Below are 16981 nucleotides of genomic sequence, written 5' to 3' on the forward strand. Positions count from 1 at the left end.
ATCCCCATGTCGTACTATTGAATAGGTCAAAGTTGTACTGTATATAATTAAGTTAATTAACAACATTAGCCGACTAAACTTGTCACACAATGTCCTTTATTTTGTTAATGATTCTTTTTCACCATATGAATTATAAAAAACAAAATATAGTTGGATTGATTAACCTAGATTCTTCTCTTGTTTCTAAGTTAAATGTGATCGATCTGGTTTCTCTTCTTTGAAGATGTAACAAATGAGACTTTTGGCTTGTGGAAGATGTCATCTTTAGCATAAAAGGGCTCTATTTTTCTTGTCTTGTTCACGGACTATACAAACAGGCAACTACACAAAACAAACTCAGTCTTATCCGAACAAAGTGAGAGAAACCAAAAAGAAAAATGAAAATAAATGGAGAAGGTGGAGAGTTGTGAGAGGGACAGGTAAATCTACAAATGCATCCTCCTGCTTCAGAAGAATGAGTCACATTGAGAGAGTTTGGTTACATAAATAAACTTATAGTATAAAAACCTATTTTCACAACTCTCTTTTCGAAGTAAGTACAACCTTTCTATCAAAACAGAGTCTTCCCTGGATCTCTCTGTTTTTTCTGATATTGCCGTGAAAGTCTCAAACGCTCGTCCTATAAAGCAAACTCATTACAAAAAAGAAACACACTTTTGTCCGAAAGTTTAGCTCTTTTGATACGCGTCAGAGAAAGAGAAAACCGCAAGACTCTCTCTTACCTTACCTCCTCTCTGTTTTTTTCTGTGTTGGTTTTTTTTTTTGTTATCTTGGAAAATGATGCTTTATGAAAATGAATCCAACCTGGACCGGTTCCTTCGCTGCACAACACCAGTCGTCCCTTCGCTTTCCCTCCCAAAGGTTTCACGCTTTTACTTTTACGTTCAACGTCATCTTCTTCCTTAAACAACTCTCACAGGATCTAATAGTTGTGTGTTTGGTTGATGTTTGACAGACACAGATCAAGAACCTGAATCGTCTATGGTACCCTTTGGAGAGCGAGAGCGTTGAGTATTTCAGGTTAAGTGATTTTTGGGATTGTTTCGACGAGTGGAGCGCATACGGTGCAGGTGTTCCCATCTTGTCTGAAACTGGCAAGACATTGGTCCAATACTATGTTCCTTACCTCTCTGCAATCCAGATTTTCACCTCTCATTCTGCTCTTATTGCCCTAAGGTAATATATATTTAGTCCATTGTCAGAAACATAAACACATGTAATGATGTAATCAAATCTAAGATGTTGTTGTTGTTGATGATGATGATAATTAAGGGATGAGACTGAGTCTGGGGATTCAGGGAGCGAGACGTGTAGCGATGAATGGAGATGGGAAGGATGGTCGTCGTCAGAGGAAGGAGTGGATCATCAAGAACCTCTCGATCGTCTCGGTTACTCTTACTTGCAGTATTTCGAGAGATGTACTCCTTATTCTCGAGCCCCTCTCATGGATAAGGTTTGCTCTTCTCCTACATCTCCTGGTGGCATGTAATAGTTTGTCATTTTAGAAAAAAAATATCTGTCTACTTTCAGATCAAAGGGTTGGGAGAAAGGTATGCAGGCTTGAGGTCATTGAGGAGTGTTGATCTGTCTCCTGCGAGTTGGATGGCTGTTGCTTGGTCTGCCTTTTTTCTTAATAGAAAATGTCTTATTGTTTTGTGTGGTTACAGAAATGGTTATGATGTTGGTTATGTTATAGGTATCCAATCTATCAAATCCCCATGAACCGAAGCATAAAGGATTTGTCTACTTGCTTCCTCACTTACCACACACTTTCTTCATCTTTTCAAGGTGCAGTGTCATTCACCTCTTGAGGATGTGTATATTTTATATAGTACATTGATTATTATTATTTTTTGTGTCATTATAACAGATGTGCAGAAAGAGAAGAGGGAAAGGATAAGTGTTGGTGCATTTGGGATGGCCACTTACAAAACGCAAGGGAGACTATGGGACAATGATAGATTGCTTTCCCTTTTGAGCGTAGCAGATTCTTGGTTAAAGCAGCTAAGGGTCCACCACCATGACTTCACCTACTTCACCACTACTCCTTATCACCTTTGATAACAGCATAGTGTTTTTATAGATTGAGTCTTGGTTAACAATCTATTTAGTTTTGTGTGGTTAAGAGTAGCTAGAGATATCAATAAACGTTGAATAACATTTGGAAGTCTTAGAGAAGAACAGGCACTGACTTTTTCTTCAAAATGTTTTCTTCTTAGATTTGGTTTTGGGTGTGATGGATGATGGGCCTAACGCATTTATTCTCTTCTAATGTTTTGTGGCTTTTCTGTTTGTTTAGACGCTGGTTCTCTTTATTTTGCTTGTATACAGACTCCAAATGGTGATAACATTCGCGACAACAGGGATTAAAATTTGTTTCTAGACTAGCACTATTTGAATCGCCTAATTACCAAGCTTTTTTACAGAGCTAAAGGCTAAAGTGTAAATATTATTTCAACAAGCTAAAAATATATTTTTGATGAAAGTAAAAGAAAGACAAGTTTACCTCAAATTTTCGATTTTTTTTTACCACTACACTTCCACCTTTTATTAATTTGTTTTTTTTTCCGGCTCTGTCTTTTAAACCATGTGCAATTTATAAGAGCAATACATATAATTTACAAAATTTGACCCTATTTCGTTTTGTAAAGACCTTAGTCTCTAACTAAAATATTGCAAAAAAAAAATATGAACGCGCGGTTGCTTCCCCCTAAGGCGGAACGCTCCCCTACCGATGCATTTTGACATCCCACAGCTTCGGCAGATCGCTTAGCCAGTCCATGAAGATTCTCCCTTTTCCTACGTGCACTTCCCCTCTTTTTGCTGGGTGTTTGATTTCAGGCCCTTTCGAGGAGGGTATCTGATTGGTTAATGTCAGCCCGGCTCGCATGGACTTCCGGTGTTTCTTAGTTGACAACTGCATTGAAATTAGAAGTTTCCGGTGATGCCAGAAGTCGTTTCGATATACAATTTTATCCGCCAAGTTCTGATAAGGTCTCGACGAGCCCCGGAAAGGCTCGGCGCTGTGCAAATGCACCTTGAGCAATGCCTCTTGGCATTGTTATTTTCCAACTAAAAGCTTCATATAACAACTATTCCAAAAAAAAAATTTGGATTTAGACATGATATATCTCTGTATTTCAGACCATCTGCAACTATAAAGTTCTGATGAACATATCATGCATATAAGCACGTAAGATAACATGTGGAAATTAGTTATTAACTTGCAATTCTATTATTTTCAAACTTGGTCGGTATTTAATACCAAAAAGAAGAAGAAGAAGAACTTGGTCGGTTTTGCGAGTATCTTTTAGAGGTGGAGAAAAGAACAAAATATCATTAAAAGTGAAAGCTGAGTTTGACCAATCACCGACCCGGAAGACTGGAAGGGTGAATACTATAATCAAGCAAATGAATATATAATATATGTAGCCCTAATAAATATATAATTTATGTTAATAACTCTCATCAAAATGGTAATTCTTGTGGGGATGTTATCCGTAGCCGCAGCTAGCCGACCATTACCAAAACCACCACCATCATCATCATTTCAATTTGCATAAACCTCCTGTAATCTCTCTGATTATTGATATACTAATCTTATCTTTAAGAGCTTCTGACTTGTCGCATTCACAAAACAAGAATAAATGAACGTCTTCACCGTCCAAAAAACAGAGAATAGCCACATAGTCGTACGGACGTTAATGGTATCTCCTTGTTGTGTTTTTCATGTCTCAGCGTCTCTCTTTTTATATCTAATTTTTAAATACTTCCAAATGGATTATAGTGAAAGATTCTAGTAACACCAAAAAGATGAGATTGTCAACCGAAAGCTGAGATATTTTTAACTAACTCTCATATATAAAGACCATTGAGTCATCTCTCTCTGTTGTAAAATAGACACAAAAGCAAACACAATATTCTCTGTTTTTCGTTAACTCTGTTTCTCGTCAAGGTTTTCATTTTGTTCTCTGTTTTGGCAAAAAAAAAAACGTGTGAACAAAGAGATGGACTTTGACGAGGAGCTCAATCTTTGCATCACTAAAGGTAAAAATATCGATCCTTCTTTTGAAGAAGCTTCTTCCACGACGTCCTCAAGATCTATCAAGAAGATGAGAGATACTGATCATCGACCTAAACCCTATTTCCCATTCTCCTCTTTTTCATCTTCTGATCTCTCGGTGGGTTTCCCATTTACTCTAGATCCAACCATTCGACATCAACAACAGCAGCACTTCGGATACGTTCAACAACGCGACCAGACAATGCAAGGCCAGAATCAAATGATCTCGTTTAGCCCTCAACAGCCGGAGCAGCAGTATATGACCAAGTATTGGAGCGACACGTTTAATCAAAGCCCAAGAATGAACCAAGAAAGTGTTCAGCCGTACAGCGCAACCAAGCTGTACAGAGGAGTAAGACAACGTCAATGGGGAAAATGGGTAGCAGAGATACGTAAGCCACGGAGCAGAGCACGTCTCTGGCTTGGTACCTTTGATACAGCTGAAGAAGCTGCCATGGCCTATGACCGTCAAGCTTTTATATTGAGGGGTCATAATGCCACACTTAATTTTCCGGAGCATTATGCGAATAGGGAAGTTGAGTTGCATGATTCAACTGGCTCGTTGGATCAGAAACAACCCGAGGTGCCGCAGTTAAACGAGGTTAACTTGGAGGGCAAGGACGAAGCAGTGAGTGATTGTGGTGTAGAGGATGGGATGGCCGAGGCGTGGTTAAATGCAGTTACATCGGGATGGGGCCCTGAAAGTCCTCTTTGGGATGATTTGGATAGCTCTCATTTTCCACAATGCTCTTCTTCTTCCTCTGCTTCTTGTCCCATGAGACCTTACTTTTAAATAAGGTCATAATGCGCTCACGTTTTATGTTTTAGATTAGGGTTTCGGTCATTTGAATTTGGATGGAGACAGTTTTTTGTGATCTCCCACTCCATACGTCAGTCTATTTATATCTACCAGACTGTATTTCCCCTAACTTTTCCATTAGTATATTGTTCATCATTTCAAGTGACGTTTAGTTTTTTGTGACGCGCGTGATTTATTTGTATCTAATCCAATGCTTCACATTCTATTTTAGTTTTTTTTTTCTGGTCTAAACGAATATTTTAAATTCTTTGTCCAAGCGGCGAAACCCATATCTACTAAGTTTTCTTTGTTCTCACATAGCTAACTTTATGTTTAATGAAAATTGGATTAACCAATAAGAAAGGACAGTGACTCAATAAAATTCAAAAAAAAAATTTATCTAATTTTTTTTTATTTTACAAAAATTCAAAATTTAATGATTGATAATTTTGTGGTTTAAAATGGGTCAGAAAAAATGACTTACTTTTATATTAGAATTTTACTAATTTGGAGCCATTACACTCTATCGTATTGAAGAATAAAACTAAATTAGGTTAAAATTTGCGCCTTGAAGTATAGTGAGATTGATTTTAAATTTTCAGTGTTACACAATCATACATGAAATCTAATCTATTACACAATATTTCATAAAGACTTGAAATATTGTCTTTAAAAATGTTTGACACAATAAAAAAGTCATGAGTTGTTATAGTGGACTACCATATTTATTTACCCAAATTTAAAGCTTGAAATAATGAACTTAAACTTGTTTGACTATTCAGTCTTTCCACACTCTCTTTTATCATTCGCAACAATGGCTCACCGTCGCTCGCTCTCTCTGACAAGGAAGAAGAGGAAGAAGACGTGGTTGCCATCCGACGCAGAATGCACGAAGTGAGTTGTTGGGGGCTGTCCTCTTCAGTCTCTCCATCTTCATCGCGTTAATCTTCACCATCCGTCTACTCTTCCGTCTAAACATGTCCGTTTCAACACAACCACCACCTCCGTTCACTTGTTAGAGCCATCATATTTTCACATGTAACCTGCGATTGTCTATACTCTTTCATAATGTAAATACTTCTCTTTACTTATTGGATAATATATTGCATTTACGTGTGTAATTGCATATAACAGGGTCCAAAATTTCACAATTAAAAGATTGAGGGTAAAGTTACAAGGTTATTTCTGCAACTTATGAAGTTTGATGAAAGCAATACAAAGACGAGCGACCTTTGTGCAACTATGAGTAGCTTCTAATGCTCCTTCAAAAGTTTGAGATAAATTCAAGAAAACGATTCTGCATATTCTAAATTTTTGGGTGTAGATGTAAATTATCAAAAGAAGAAGGACAATCGCAGCGACTAGTTCATCTCCATCGGCGGCACAGAGAGGAGTAAGACAACGTCATTGGGGAAAATGGCTTGCAGAGATACGCAAGCCACGGAGCAGAGCACGTCTCTGGCTTGGTACCTTTGATACAGCTGAAGAAGCCTATGACCGTCAAGCTTTTACATTGAGGAGTCATAATGCCACACTTAATTTTCCAGAGCACTATGTGAATAAGGAAGTTGAGTTGCATGATGAAACTGATGCGTCAAGCTCGTAGGATCAGAAACAATCCGAGACTCTGCAGGCAAACAAGGTTAACTTGGAAGCAATGAAGTAGCCGGGAGTGATGGTGGTGTAGGTGATGGGATGGCTGAGGCCTGGCCCAATGCGGTTACATCGGGATGGGGTCCTCTTTGGGAAGATTTTGGACAGTTCTCACTTTCCACAATGCTCATCTTCTTCCTCTGCTTCTTGTCCCATGAGACCTTTTTTGAATACGGTCATAAATCTTTCACATTTCAACTTTAATAGTTTTTCAGTTTTTCATTCAAAAATTTAAATTTTGATTATAACATATTAATAATTTAAAACAAATAATAATTCGACAAATTTTATTATTATTTTTAACTTTAAATTTTATCATTATCTGTGAATAAAAATATATAAATAATTTTAAAAACTATATTTTTGAATTTTTTTAAAAATATTTATCTTCTTGAAACATAAAGAAAATCAAACATCATTGGGAATCTTAAATGTATCAGCTGCACCAAACTTTCTAAACTCCTCCTCACAATTAGCCACTAATGGTTCATCTTCAGTTCCATCATCACTAAACTGGACTTTGGGGGAAGACTCATACATGCTTTTGGACTTGCAATTTTCGGTTGTAAGCATGTTCACTTGTCCATGATGTGAAATCTCTAATATCACAGTTTCATCATCAAGTGGCAATGGTTGTTTCCAAGGCTCTCCATCCATTCTCATGTATGCATGCTTCGCTGCACCTTTTTTAAATTCAAACCGAATCCGATTTGCCTTTATAATACACGCACACGAGTTAGAATGTGCACTTTACTCACATTTTGTTTGATTTTAGTCACTTAATATTTACCTGAGCAAGTCTTGTTCCATGACCCTTTGGAGCGAGGAGAACAAGACCATGCCAAGCATTTCTAAAACCAACGATTTCGATGAGTCCATCATCTACGAATGGTGGAGTCAGGCTTCTCTGTTGAGACAACACAAAGAAACAAGACCCATTTAATTATTTTTCTTGGTAGGGTTATTGAAACAATGTGAAGAGAAAATTAAACCTACACCACGTTGTTCATTGGGATTTGGTGTTCCCCAAGGATTTAGTCCTCCGGAAAAGCTAGGAAGATTCAAACATACGATGGACCTGATGCTGCCAGAACAAAGGTAAAAATTAATTATTACTTGGACTATGTAGTCTACTTTGGGCATGGATCAGCAAAAAGGTACAATATCACAAAAAGAAGACTAAAATCTCAGCTCAATCTAACAGGTAGATTCATATACAAAAAACCTCTTATAACCTTTTCCATGGCGTGAATATATATAATTTGATTAGAGTTACCTTTGGGGAATATGAAGGTCGTTCCACTGGCCACTTTTGTCACAAATCTTAACTTGTGCTAGCTGAGCTATGTTACTGCAGCAAACGCCATAGAATATTAGAGTTTTCAAATTTGCAAGGTTTTTAGAGACAAACCCAAATAGGAAAACAAAAACTCATAAAGACAGTGAAAAATAAAAACACATAAATTTACTCACTGTGAAAAAGGGTGAAGAAGAGAGGCAAAAAACCATCCTTGTTTGCAAGCAAGCTTTAAATATCTGCTCTGTAACGTCATGAAACCAATGGAAATATTTACTTGTTATGTACCTTAGTATAATTTACACTACAAGATGTAATCACAAGAAATATGAAGAGATCGTTCCACTAAAAAAACCTCTAGAGCAAAGTATGTAAACCTGATTGACCAGCTGATTTTTAAAATTTTCAGGATGTAATTTTCTTTGAGAATGAAATTCATAAGATGTTTGAGCATCCATCCCTGCAATAAAATTAATTAGTGATACTAATAAGTCAAGGAAACATATGCTACAAGTCACTTTTGTAGAGAAAACAGGCAAGTGAATTTCAGATGACAATGAGAAAATTTCTTACCCAAGCTAAAGTAATTCCAGAATCCCCCACGAAATGTGTGGTAACCTTCCTGGAAAATAAACCGTTGTTGAATGATCATATAAGAGGAAAATAAAGAGATGGTTCGTAAGAGAAGAGTGTCTTACCATATTTGCTTGATCTGATGGAGAAGCACGACGAAATGCATGTAGAGAAGGTGGTAGCTCGATAGAATCACAAGAGCCTTTTTCAGGAGACTTCATCCGCATAAGTACGTGCCAACTTAATTGAGAAATAAAACGCATACATGTCAACCCAAAATGAAAAACAAAAAAAAAAGAATTACTAACTGTAAGAGCATTATAGGTAAAGTATGTACTTGTCTATCTTCATCTCTTTGGCCTTAGTCACTTGAGCCAAAAATGACTCCGCAGAAGACTTATCTGTTCCAGGATTTTTCTTACCCTGAAGATGAGCAGATGAGATCATAGTAAGACAAGAACATATACATACTGTATGATATCATAATGTTAACTATTGTATAGTATATGTAACATACCCATCCAAATGCAAATGGAAGGTTATTTCCTGTTCCCAAGGGGATAGTAGCAATTGGAGGTGGATTGGATAATTTAAGATCACAAACAACTCCAAGGAGCCAACCAGCTGTGCCATCTCCTCCTGCAACCTAATTAAACACATAACTCAAACCTTACGATTTTGTTAATTACAACTGATTCCTCCAAAAAGATGGTTTAACAATTAACACACAATTATTTTCAACTTCTCCTTAATCTTGCAAGCCAAAGCATCGTGATTTAGCCTCTCTAGGTTAAGATAGATCCTCTGTAGCACCTTATCCGGAGTCTCTTCGTTAAGATCGAAAACCTGACCAACAAACTTGTTATAATCAAAATATAGTAGTATAATATGACTATGTACTAAGAATAATAAAATATAGGATTCCATACTCTCAATGGAGAATCAATACAAATTCATCATATTTTCTTGATTACTAGCGATTTGAGAAACCAAAAGTTTTATTTTATTTTTCTAAATCAACGAATAGTGAACCTAGTTTTTATTTAATTGAGTAAATTAATAGTGTATATGGTTTAGACCTGCTTCTCGTTGAGAAGAGAACGGTAGGTAAGAATGAGTTCTCCACCGAGTTGACCTCCACTTTTGGAGTTGATAAATACGAGAATCGGGCTCTCAGGTGGACGAGTACTTGGCACCGCCACAGCCTCGGCTGGCGAGAGAATGTACGAAGGAATGTAAAATTTCTTGAGAAAATCTGATAATGCTTCATACTTGTCAATGCTCGCCTGTGACTGATGAACACATTCAATATTTTAAAATCGACAACGTTAATTGTTCAATAGACAATCGAAAAAAGTTTGATCATACCATTAGATTTTCTGAAGATGTTGGAAAGGAAAAAAAAGTGTAAAATAATATTATTGTGTCTGGAGGGATATGAAGGAATCTCGAACGAGTAAGATATAAGTATTAGAGATCCTAATTCCTAAAGATATCTCTATCAAGATTTCCTCTTTATGTTTTTCCTTTTCTGTTTTACTTTAATTTGGTTAATGCTATGTTGTTTAATACGGTAACTAGGACGCGGTTTTAAATTAAAAGGCACATTGTTTATTGTATTTATTTTCCAGTAAAGACCTGTGTGCACATTGACACGCCATAATCGGCATGCATATCTAGTTAGCGCTGATATGGAGTCCATTCTTTTGTATTATTTCTTATCTTTTTAATATTAACTGATAAATATATAGAAATGGTAAAAATTTACTAAAAGGTACTATATTACAATATATTCTTTTTGATTGTTAGATTTTATAAATTTAACAATCTTGTATAAATTTCTATATTATTTGATTGTTAATTTTTTTTACAAAAAAGTATTTTATAAATTTAACATATTTAGATCTCGTATAAATCTTGTATATATATTCTCCAATGAATTCTTGCGAGTCATGTTTTTGATGCTAAAAGTTCATAGTGTAACGGCAACGCCAGCGTAGTGAACGTTTTATTTTGTTCAAAGATATCCTAGTGAACCAGTGGGGTTGGCCTGGTGGTGTTGAGGGAGCTTCGGCCCCAATACGCACCCGGGTTCGAACCGCTGGCCAGGCAATTGGGGTATCTAATTCCCCATAGTACCAAATGGTCCGCCTCGCGCCGAGGGGTTGGCCCCTGGGGGTGGAAGTCCCTCCAGGTTAAAAAAAAAAAAAAAAAAAAAAATATCCTAGTGAATATCATATTTTTCTCAACCGGTTCTATGTATAAACCAATGAAAAGAGCCACAAACTCGAACACTGCAATAGAATTGTCGCAAAAGGTTTACGACGGGCTCATTTTAACAAATGACGAAACCCATTACAATATGAGGATTAAGCTGATGAGTGGCCCATTAAGTAACACGCAGGCCTTTTCGAGAAGCTCCCATTGCAAATGGCTCGACACAATCTTTGACTTGACATCAGCATCATATTTCCGACGCTGACCAATCCAGAAATCTAACCTAAGAGTTGATGAATGATGCAAAAGAAGTGAAACGACAACCCCACAACGCATCTCTTTCTACGTGTCACGTTCTCTGTGTATCCACACATCGTGAATTAGGAGAGTGAATATTTATATAGACAATAGCTTCGGTGTGAACTTCGGAGAATCTGTGGTTTTGGATTAAAGGGATATGTAATTCAAAGTTGGTTGCACAGCTTTCCACCAACAATTTAACAAACAAAAAAGCTTCAATTGATGTGCATTTTCAAATCTTTTTTTTAATAGTGTCAACGTGGATGGCTTGTTCGGAGAGACCCTTTCACAAGCAATCTATGTTAGTATTGTACTTGGAGTTGCATGAAGTAAAAAGTTAATTTGTAATTCTTCTCATTATCAATTTTGACAGCACAAGGCACATGACATTAACACGTTATTTGAAAAAGATTTATGCGTATTTGATGAGAGTATCCAACTACTTTACCGTCCTCACTCTCTCACCCATTGAAACTCAACGCTTTGGTCTCAAAATTCAAAGTAACATATATTCTCGTACTTTTAGTTTTTTTTTGTTTAAATCAAACATTCATGTAAAGTCAACTGAACAATATATAACATGAAAAGTCATCAATGTTCTTAACTCTGATTTTCACCAAGGCATTAAGGTGAACAAAATTACTCACAGCCGAATGGTTACCCCCACAAGGTCTATTTTAATCTCTTAGTCGAATTACTTTTCTATGAACAGAAGTACGTTATATTCACTCCAAAAGTACATTCATGAAATATGACAGAATCCAATGAAAACTCTTTGCAAAAAAAAAAAAGACAGAATCCAACTTACATGAAAATTAATGTAAAATGCAGTGCATATATACATCATATACGCTGACAAGAAAAAAATACAGCATATACTATCACATGGATCTCGCTTCTAGAATAAAAAATATTAAAACAATAGGCGATAATATATACGGTCTTATTTGCTTTTGTATATAATATTGTGACTCGGAGGGGACACTTGGCACTTAAGGCCCATGCCAAATGGAATTGACCTTGGCTCATCCAGGTTAATTAAGTGATTTGCATTCACATCCCTCTATATAAACGAATGAAATGGAGAAGGTATGAGTGCACCCTGCGCATTGACATTTATAAAACTTAACTCTTCTTTTTCATATTTAAGAAACTCCTTTTGGCTCTTCGATCGTTCAATAAGAGAACCAAACTATTAGTGAACCCTAGCGTCGATCGGTGTACATATATACCCTTTTCAAAATTACCAAATAAAGATGGGAAGATCACCGTGTTGTGACAAGAATGGAGTGAAGAAGGGACCATGGACGTCTGAGGAGGATCAGAAACTCATCGATTATATTCGATTTTATGGTCCTGGCAATTGGCGTACCCTCCCTAAAAATGCCGGTAAGTATACATGAACTTAATCAAAAGATTTATTATGTATACTTTTCTCCTAATAGGTTATGTTCCATCTATAACCAAACACTTATAATTCGTACTGTTCATCTTAAAGGACTCCAACGGTGTGGAAAAAGCTGTCGTCTTCGTTGGACCAATTATCTAAGACCGGACATCAAGAGAGGAAGATTTTCCTTCGAGGAAGAAGAAACTATCATTCAGCTACACAGTGTTATGGGAAACAAGTAAGCCTCATTTACATCATAACTTAGTTTTTGACGGGATGAGGTAGCTCTACTGGTTAGAGCTTCGGGGGCCAATTGTCATGCTCCCGGGTTCGATGCCAGCCGGAGGTGAACTGTCTCTTCCATGTCACTATTAGTGGTACTGGGCCTCGGCCTAGGTTAATACCCTCCCGGATGAAGTTGACCGCTGCCTGACCGGGTCCAGGGAATGACCCGCTAAGCGGGGAACCCTGGATTATCAAAAAAAAAAAAACTTAGTTTTTGAGATTCATTAGTTGCAAATTTGATGGTTTAATTAATGAAAAAAGCGATGGTGTACGTATGCATATGCATGCGGACAGTACATTTCAATAGTTAGGCCATCAACTCTACTAAAATATTATCATATGCATTGACCTATCATTTAATATAACATAAACTATGTATTAATCATGCATCACTAATTCTTTTTATGGTTTATAGGTGGTCCGCAATAGCAGCTCGTTTACCGGGAAGGACCGATAATGAAATAAAAAACCATTGGAATACTCACATCCGCAAGCGACTTGTAAGGAGTGGCATCGACCCTGTTACTCACTCCCCACGCTTTGATCTTCTTGATATTTCCTCACTTTTAGCCGTACTTATCAATCAACCCAACTTTTCATCAGTTGCAACACATGCATCGTCTCTGCTTCATCCTGATGTATTGAGGCTGGCTTCTCTTCTCTTACCCCCTCAACAACCACTCCAAAACTTTAATCCAATTCACGAACCGAACCTCGACCAGAATATTCAAACTCCAATCACATCGGTATCGTCTCAAGACTCTCAGCCACAAGCCGAATGTACAACTCCATCAAACAACGAAGCTACATATTTCGATCCTGTGAACGCAAGAGTAGAGGGTCATGCAGATCTATTGCCACCTTTGTCAGAGAGTTTTGACTTAGAGTCACTTATGTCAACGCCACAACAAAATAGTATTGAGGCAGGAGCCAACTCCAGCAGTTTCTTCGACTTTGGGTTTCCCGATAATTTTACATTTGAGGACTTTATGTTAAATTAATTATCGGTGTATGCATATCTCTATACACATGTATCCCTTTTTTCCATCTACGATTCTTGGTCTGTTGCATTTTTTTTATGGTTTAATGTATAAACTTATTCTTTTCTGTTATATTACAGTCAAATCTATTGTATATGATTTTTCATGGATGCGCATGTTAAGGCGAGCTAAATTATTTTTTCTCCAGATACTATATCATATAGGCAAATGACTAGCGTAAAAAAGTAACACATATAGAGAAATATAATCATCAGTCAGACTATAGTAAAAAAAAAAAGAAATCGTTGAAGTTGTCTAGCATTAAGAACGAATAACGAGCAACATATAACATTGTATTTATTTTTCAAAATGAACTCGGCCCTCTGCGTAGCATAACATTGCCATTTTCACGAGTGATGTTGGTAATGGTGGGTAAGAAGTCGTTAATTAGGTATATTGGTGAAAAGGGTTTTATCCAAAATGTGCATATTTTGTAGACCTTGTTATGAGTTCGAAAGACGAGAAGGCAATCAAGCTTGTCCTCAAAGCTGAACCCGTTACAAACGGATTAAAAGTTTTGTTCCTTAGCCTGATTTTGTATCTGTGTGTGTTTGCGTCTGTGATAAGTTTTGGGCCTTGGTGGGTTGTTTAGTATGGCATAAAGCCTCTTTAGTTTCTATATGTAATTCACTAAAGATAATCATGAGTTTCGATAATCATTATCCTAACACAAAAAGGATTAAAAAGGGCCGACATATATGGCTATATGCTATATATAGCTACAAGCAAAAACCGCTACAGTTTTATCATAAGCCGAGTCCAAAACCCTAATCTTCTTGTAAATTACTCCGTCATTTTGTTGTCTCTGTTAATATTTATGCTATGGGAATCGTCAAGTTATCCCTGATTTCCTTTTTTTTTCTTTCAAATATTTTGTTTCTTTCAGTTAAGCGACACTCTTAATATCGTGGGATATCCGACGACTTTGAGGTTAATTATGGTAAGTGGATTTACCCTCATTTTGAAGTTGAGGTTTGATATTTTCTCCTCGTTGTTTGATTCCATAATTAGACGCTACACCAACTTTTTTAATCAAATTAACTTAATTAGATCTAGGGAAGAGTCGGTGAGTTTCTTTGTTTCCTATTTTTTAACAGAGTTTTTGATATTCTGGGGTGTATCTTAGGTTAACCGCCAAACATTAAATTAATATCTCTATAAATTAATATAATTTTAAAGTCCCAACATTATTAATTTATAGAGGTTCTAGTGTAATAGAGGTTTTTGATTCTCTTGATCGTTATTAGTTTGTGTTAATATTATCCTCATGGCTATAAATTTTAATTGTATATAATCTAGTTCACAAAACTTTTATCCGATTCTTGGAATAATTAGTTGATAATTTGTTTTTTAACCGAGGGTAAATCTCTCACCGCATACGGCTCGCACAAAGACTCCTAAATCCATCCCGAGCCTTTTCTTCCCACCTCTCCTTTCAGTCGAGTTACTAAACTCTCCAATCCTCGATCAAACTTGCCCAGGCGCTATTAAATAAATGGGGGTCTTTCCTTCGCTTATCGTATATTGTATGTATCGGCTTGGCTATATATATATATATATATATATGTATATTAACAAAACAAAATTGCAGGAGAGGGGGCAGCTTGACCATGACATATAACAAAATCGGCTCAAGCAACTAAAAAAGCTGGAGCGAATGCTAAACATAGGTATCCTTGTTACTGTGTCAGTGTCATTGTTCATCATCGGCTGCTACGGAGTAGCTTAACAGTTCCAATGTTTCAAAACTGAGCGTAGAGTGTAAAACTCGACTAATGACACTATTTAGATGTTTAGATGATTATAGGGTTTTCTTTTCTTTGGTGTTTTTGGTTTTGTTTAATTTTTTGAGTAATTTATTTATTTTCCAGAAAAAATAATAAATATAACCCAAAAAAATCTAAAGATCTGACCAATTTAAGTTTCATGATCGAATAAATATATAATTACTATTTATTTCCAAGTTAACAACATTCAAACATCTAAACCGTCCGATCAAACTATATATACTGTTTTTTTTTTCTTATAGACAGAAAGAACACAGTGCAACGGATGAGTAACAAACAGATTTTGAGACCATTTGATATATTTACATTACAACATCAATCCAACACCCACAAAAAAAAATATCAAACGAAATCACTCTGAATCAGCAAATCAAACAATCACTAGAAACAGAAACGAAAAAAGAAAAAAAAAACTATAAGAGGAGAGCGAGAAGGAAGGAGTAAGCAGCACCCACATGGAAGGAGCTTGGTAACATCATAGTTGAAGCTGCGGACGTTGTGTTATCGTTACGAGGCCCTCTGTTTCTCACCCTTTGCTTCATCACCACTGCAAGATTCCTTGAGCCATGCTCGTTAGCTGAACACAAATGAATAGTCTCGGAGAAGAAGAAGAAAAGGGATATGACAGAGAGGAGGATTATGCGTCTAGCTTTGATCTCACCCATTTCTGTTTATGTATTTTGCTTAATCTCTGATGGATATATAATTTGGGAAGATTAATGTAGAGGAATGTCTCTTTTTATAATGATGATAATAAGTCTTCATAGGTTGGTTTATATAGAATAAGAAATAGGTGCTTCATGATAGTGGCTTTTGTGGGGGAGCCTAAGAAATATTGACCAATGTAGATACAAAAAAGGTCAAAAGTTAAACAGAAAGGCCATTCCACGCACGAAACTTATATATTCGACAAGTCATGTTTGAACTTTGAAACTTGACGGTGGAAGAAAAAGCCTAAGTTTCTTCAAGTGTCGTTAAGTTTTGTATGACTCGCATGATTTATTAGAGCCCAATGCTTCACATTTTAATAGAACATCTAAAATGCTCTGCCCAAACTGCCAAGCCCAAATCTACTAAGTTTTCTTTGGGTCTGGCATAGCTATTATTTAATCTTATGGTTAATGAAAATTGGATTAACAACTAAGAACATCATTAACGCCCGTAGCTAAAAAGGGGTGCTTAGTTTTTTTATTATTTTTGTAAGATTAAAAAAAAATAGGATCAGTTGCGGGCTGCTACGTGTCGGTGGAACCCGCAAACAGTGTAAGCGCATATGTTTAAATAAACAACAAAATCGCTGGTTGTTCAATTTTTATGGAGCCCACCGTGAGATCCACTGACTATTATATTGTTTTTTCATAAGCATTCTTCCACAAGCTACTAGCGTTATTGATGCTCTAAGAAGGACAATGACTCAAGCAAAATTCATACAAGATTAATGAATTTTGTTTATTTTGATATTTTAAAAAATTCAAAATTTAATGATTAATAATTTTGTGGCTTAAAAAGGCCCATACAAAACCAAAGCTTACTTTTACATGAGGAACCATACTAATTTTGAGCCAGCCCACTCTCTA

General features: G+C 36.4%; 5 protein-coding genes and 1 long non-coding RNA gene across 6 annotated transcripts; 4 read left to right on the forward strand and 2 right to left on the reverse strand.

The window, feature by feature from the left end:
* Nucleotides 1-344: 344 nt before the first annotated feature.
* Nucleotides 345-2382, forward strand: LOC108851719 (uncharacterized). The gene is made up of 6 exons (XM_018625178.2): nucleotides 345-861; nucleotides 956-1176; nucleotides 1273-1453; nucleotides 1531-1616; nucleotides 1697-1788; nucleotides 1871-2382. Exons 1-6 carry the CDS (start codon nucleotides 778-780, stop codon nucleotides 2059-2061), a joined length of 855 nt encoding a protein of 284 aa, XP_018480680.1. The 5' UTR covers nucleotides 345-777; the 3' UTR covers nucleotides 2062-2382.
* A 1498-nt stretch (nucleotides 2383-3880) lies between these two features.
* Nucleotides 3881-5054, forward strand: LOC108852052 (ethylene-responsive transcription factor ERF054). Its single transcript, XM_018625540.2, has one exon. It carries the CDS (start codon nucleotides 4008-4010, stop codon nucleotides 4854-4856), a length of 849 nt encoding a protein of 282 aa, XP_018481042.1. The 5' UTR covers nucleotides 3881-4007; the 3' UTR covers nucleotides 4857-5054.
* A 1804-nt stretch (nucleotides 5055-6858) lies between these two features.
* Nucleotides 6859-9915, reverse strand: LOC108852221 (diacylglycerol kinase 6). The gene is made up of 13 exons (XM_018625725.2): nucleotides 9754-9915; nucleotides 9465-9677; nucleotides 9115-9231; nucleotides 8903-9031; nucleotides 8723-8808; nucleotides 8511-8625; nucleotides 8386-8434; nucleotides 8190-8272; nucleotides 7989-8056; nucleotides 7792-7866; nucleotides 7512-7599; nucleotides 7306-7422; nucleotides 6859-7229 (listed from the first exon to the last, which is right to left on the reverse strand). The coding sequence occupies exons 1-13, from the start codon at nucleotides 9754-9756 to the stop codon at nucleotides 6924-6926; spliced, it is 1449 nt and encodes a 482-aa protein (XP_018481227.1). The 5' UTR covers nucleotides 9757-9915; the 3' UTR covers nucleotides 6859-6923.
* Nucleotides 9916-12016: 2101 nt separating this feature from the next.
* LOC130510627 (transcription factor MYB41) lies at nucleotides 12017-13684 on the forward strand. The gene is made up of 3 exons (XM_057007099.1): nucleotides 12017-12291; nucleotides 12401-12530; nucleotides 12993-13684. The coding sequence occupies exons 1-3, from the start codon at nucleotides 12159-12161 to the stop codon at nucleotides 13576-13578; spliced, it is 849 nt and encodes a 282-aa protein (XP_056863079.1). The 5' UTR covers nucleotides 12017-12158; the 3' UTR covers nucleotides 13579-13684.
* Nucleotides 13685-14325: 641 nt separating this feature from the next.
* LOC130511072 (uncharacterized) lies at nucleotides 14326-15484 on the forward strand. The gene is made up of 3 exons (XR_008944868.1): nucleotides 14326-14395; nucleotides 14504-14557; nucleotides 15209-15484. It is a non-coding gene; the product is annotated as an uncharacterized LOC130511072 (long non-coding RNA).
* A 190-nt stretch (nucleotides 15485-15674) lies between these two features.
* On the reverse strand, nucleotides 15675-16127 carry LOC130510937 (uncharacterized). The gene has a single exon (XM_057007654.1). The coding sequence runs from the start codon at nucleotides 16067-16069 to the stop codon at nucleotides 15818-15820; it is 252 nt and encodes an 83-aa protein (XP_056863634.1). The 5' UTR covers nucleotides 16070-16127; the 3' UTR covers nucleotides 15675-15817.
* Between the last annotated feature and the right edge of the window lie 854 nt (nucleotides 16128-16981).

This window comes from Raphanus sativus, chromosome 4 (assembly GCF_000801105.2).
Source record: "Raphanus sativus cultivar WK10039 chromosome 4, ASM80110v3, whole genome shotgun sequence".
Taxonomy (NCBI): Eukaryota; Viridiplantae; Streptophyta; class Magnoliopsida; order Brassicales; family Brassicaceae; genus Raphanus; species Raphanus sativus.

Coding starts and splice junctions, on each gene's coding strand:
- LOC108851719 (XM_018625178.2), top strand. CDS start 778: ATGATGCTTTATGAAAATGAATCCAACCTGGACCGGTTCCTTCGCTGC. Junction 862..955: donor CTTCGCTTTCCCTCCCAAAG/GTTTCACGCTTT, acceptor GATGTTTGACAG/ACACAGATCAAGAACCTGAA. Junction 1,789..1,870: donor ACTTTCTTCATCTTTTCAAG/GTGCAGTGTCAT, acceptor TCATTATAACAG/ATGTGCAGAAAGAGAAGAGG.
- LOC108852052 (XM_018625540.2), top strand. CDS start 4,008: ATGGACTTTGACGAGGAGCTCAATCTTTGCATCACTAAAGGTAAAAAT.
- LOC108852221 (XM_018625725.2), bottom strand. Junction 8,809..8,902: donor TTCCATTTGCATTTGGATGG/GTATGTTACATA, acceptor GCTCATCTTCAG/GGTAAGAAAAATCCTGGAAC. Junction 7,423..7,511: donor ATCCCAATGAACAACGTGGT/GTAGGTTTAATT, acceptor TTGTCTCAACAG/AGAAGCCTGACTCCACCATT.
- LOC130510627 (XM_057007099.1), top strand. CDS start 12,159: ATGGGAAGATCACCGTGTTGTGACAAGAATGGAGTGAAGAAGGGACCA. Junction 12,292..12,400: donor TACCCTCCCTAAAAATGCCG/GTAAGTATACAT, acceptor TTCATCTTAAAG/GACTCCAACGGTGTGGAAAA. Junction 12,531..12,992: donor CACAGTGTTATGGGAAACAA/GTAAGCCTCATT, acceptor TATGGTTTATAG/GTGGTCCGCAATAGCAGCTC.
- LOC130510937 (XM_057007654.1), bottom strand. CDS start 16,069: ATGGGTGAGATCAAAGCTAGACGCATAATCCTCCTCTCTGTCATATCC.